The sequence below is a fragment of the Tupaia chinensis genome, unplaced genomic scaffold, assembly GCF_000334495.1.
Source record: "Tupaia chinensis unplaced genomic scaffold, TupChi_1.0 Scaffold000335_1, whole genome shotgun sequence".
In the NCBI taxonomy this organism is placed as follows: Eukaryota; Metazoa; Chordata; class Mammalia; order Scandentia; family Tupaiidae; genus Tupaia; species Tupaia belangeri.
In genome coordinates, this window is record NW_006159829.1 from 227,405 (window position 1) to 230,684 (window position 3,280).

The 3,280-nt window shown below is 54.9% G+C and overlaps 1 protein-coding gene across 1 annotated transcript in view; it reads left to right on the forward strand.

Moving 5' to 3' along the window:
• Positions 1-3,117: 3,117 nt before the first annotated feature.
• The window catches only part of PUF60 (poly(U) binding splicing factor 60), a gene marked incomplete in the record, with an annotated part of 9,460 nt that continues 9,297 nt past the window's right edge, over positions 3,118-3,280 (forward strand). Inside the window, 1 exon segment of the mRNA XM_027773285.1 lies at positions 3,118-3,221. Within this exon segment, the coding sequence (XP_027629086.1) occupies positions 3,198-3,221 (24 nt within the window).

The window sequence follows — 3,280 nt, forward strand, 5'->3', positions numbered from 1 at the left end:
AAAAAAAAAAAAAAAAAAAAAGAATTTCAGATGTCAAGCCAGAAAAGCTCCACACAATTAATCCTGTATTGCTGCTGCAAAATTTACTGCAAACATAGTGGCTTCAAACGGCCCAGAGTAGGTGGGGTCTGACACAGGGCTCCCTAAACTAAGGCCAAGGCCGTGCACCCCTTTCTGGAGGTGCGAGAGGAGACTGCCTGCTCCTTCAGGCCAAGGCAGGGTTCTATTCCTTGCAGCGGTAGGGCCAAGGCCCCTGTATTCTCGCTGGCTGTAAACAGTCCGTTCTCAGTTCTAGGGCTGCCCATGTGCCTTACCGCTGGACCAGGGCTCCGCCTCCACCTCCACAGCCGGCTGAGGCCAAGCCTTTGTCATGAAGCCTCTTGCTGGTTCTCTGCAGCCAAGAAAGTTTCTCAAGAACTCACGCGATTAGGTCAGGTCCTCTGAGATGATCCAGGGTAATCTCCCCGCTCAAGGTCTCTGGTATTAATCACACCTGTTAAACACCTTGCCATGTAAACGGACTCGCTGGTTCTGAGGATGAGGGAATGGGCACTGTGGAGGGCAAGGAAGGCGCCCTGCTTCCCACACCACCTCTGCTAGAGACCAAAACATTCACCAAGGAGTACCAAGCATATGCTGTGTCCACACCTGTTCTATACCATCCCCGCCATTACAAACTGTTCAGGGCCTCATACTGTCCGTCCACAACTGCAACCTGAAATAGCTCGTCCGTGCCGGGCGCAGCCCTGCAGGCAGCTGCCGTGTGCGATCTGCGGCAGCCCCGAGGTGGGCACGCCAGTTACACTAGTGCGCAGGCAGCTCCGAAGCCTCAGTGCCCGTGCTGGCGCAGCTGCGCTTAGCTATGCTGGCATGGGACTTTTCATGAAATCTCTCTACATACTGTTCTAAAAGGGACTAGTATTCGAGAATAAATAAATGCAGTCTCCTACCCTGACTCTCCCCAAATTCAACTCTCAGCTGTTTGCTCAGACATTTCAGCCGTTCCTCAAAACCACGAGCACGCTGTCAGTCCTCGTTATAGGTGTTCATTGGGTGTCCCGCTGGCACCTGCCTTGGTCCCCAGACACAACCTTGTTCCCGCTGCCTGGGGATCACTGCGGTGCCATCAGCCCAGGCCTTGGCAGAGAACAGGTTGTCCCACGGTATCTTCTTTCTTGCACAACTTTTTTGTTTTCCCTGGAGTTAATCATTGCTTTTTGTCTTGCTGCTTAGTTTGCCGTGTGTACCTGTCACCCTCACCTTCGGATGCCCGGCAGAGATGTGGGTCTCTTCTCATGCTCACATCTCGGCCTGATGCTCCCATGCAAGCCCTCTGCCTGGGATGCTCTCGTTGCCTGGAGGCCCAGCGTCCGTCTGGGTTACCCCTTTACCAGCGTCCTGGACTCTCTCCATGCTTTCCTCCCTTACTCATCCTATTTGAGGAGGAACACCCTCCAGGTTTCCTAGAGAGGACCCGTGCGGAGTGGTGGAGTCGGCCTGCTTTCTTTTCTGGCCTCGCGTATATGTGAACATGTACATAGGTACAAGAAAACTTGGCTTGGCTGAAAACCACTTCTCTAGGGTTTGGAGGGTATCCTGTAATTTTCTTTTAGTTCCAAGAATTCTCCGGCCTTGGAGAATTCTGCTCTGCCTATGGCACCCACCCCCATCCACCTTGAGCCGTTCTTTGCCCAGTGCTTTGGAAATCTTCACCGAAGCGTCTTGATATTCACTCTCTCTCTCTTTTTTTGGAGAGGCTTTTGCTATAGGGTGTGTGCACTGCCCAGAAAGACCAAGACAGAGAGACAGAAAGCGAGAAATTACCCCCCAGGGGGGATGGCCATGCCACAACCCCATCTCCTCTCGGGATCTTGGGCATGCACGCACACGCGCCTGGAGTGAGTTTAAGCCACCGGGTCCGGGACTCGAACCGCGGTCGACTACGTGGGAGTCCAGTGACATAGCCGTTACGCCACCTGTTGGTCCCAGGTGTTCACCTTCTCTCCCTTCCACAGCCCAGAAACCCAGACTTTAATTCTAGGAACTGTCTTGGGTTATTTCCTTGCTGATTTCTCCCTTCTTTTTTTTTAAACATTTATTTGTTTGGTGCAATGTTGTGATTAAAGGCCCAGGATCTGGAGCCCTGCTATGTGAGGTGGGTCTGCCTCAATTCCTCACCTGTGAGTGACAGCACCCTGCAGAGGGTCGAGAAGGGCACGTGGTTAGTGCGAAGACACATGCCTGGCACCAAGCACTGTGCAGAACTCCCCCCACTCCGTGTGTGCGTGCGTCGCCATGCTCCCAGCTACTCCTGGTGGTGGGCTCCGTGAGACCCCTGTATGGGGGGCCCTGGCCTTGGCTAGTTACTTTCTCTAGCTATCTGGTTTTATCTTTGTTTCAATCCTGCTGTCTTTCTTAAAAATTCAGTAGGCAGGCGTGCTTGCTGGAGAAAGTCAGAAATGGAGAGAGAAAAAGTGAGAAAGCACCCCTAGTGGGAGTGGCTGTGTGACAATCTCTTTTCCATGCTCCTCGGCACACACTGCCTGCATTTTGTTTTTAATTTTTTTAAATTTATTTTAATTTGACCAGAGCGAGACAGAGAGAGAGGGAGAGAAAGTGGGAGGCCAAGCCACCAGGTCCAGGACTTGAACCGTGTCGGCCACGTGGGAGTGTCCAGCACCTTAACCACCATGCCACCTGCTGGTCCCCACACACTGCCTGCGTTTCTAATCCCGCAGTCAGCCACGGGGGGATCCAGCGGCCGGAACCACCGCCACCTGCTGGCCCTGCTCACTGTCCCCGCACGCACTCCCTTTGGAAGCGCTGTCTCGCATTCGCCGAACGTCCTTTCTCCGTGCGCCCGCCGTCTTCGCTCTCTAAGCGCAGCATTTAGCTTTCCTTCTGCTGCTCCCTTCCTGGTCTCTGTCCCTCCAAGCCCTCCCTCCTCTTCCTCAGCGGTCTGGTGATCCTGGGCTGTCCAGTTGCATTTAAGAGTGAGCCTCTGTTAGTGACTGTGACCCGCTGCCTGGGGAGCTTCGAGGCTAGGGATTGAGAAGGGCCATTCTGTGGACGGGACTCCAGACAGGAGTGGGTCGGTTGAGGTATCGCGAGAACTCCGCCTGCCTGCGCCCAGATCGCGCGAGACCGCAGAAGGAGTAGGAGTGTGTGGCGCGCGCTGCGGCCGCGACGGGCGCAAGATGGCGACGGCGACCCTAGCTCTCGTAAGTGAGCCCCGTTCCCGCGGGCGGGAGGGGGTGGGCGCCCGGCCCGGGCGCGGGGG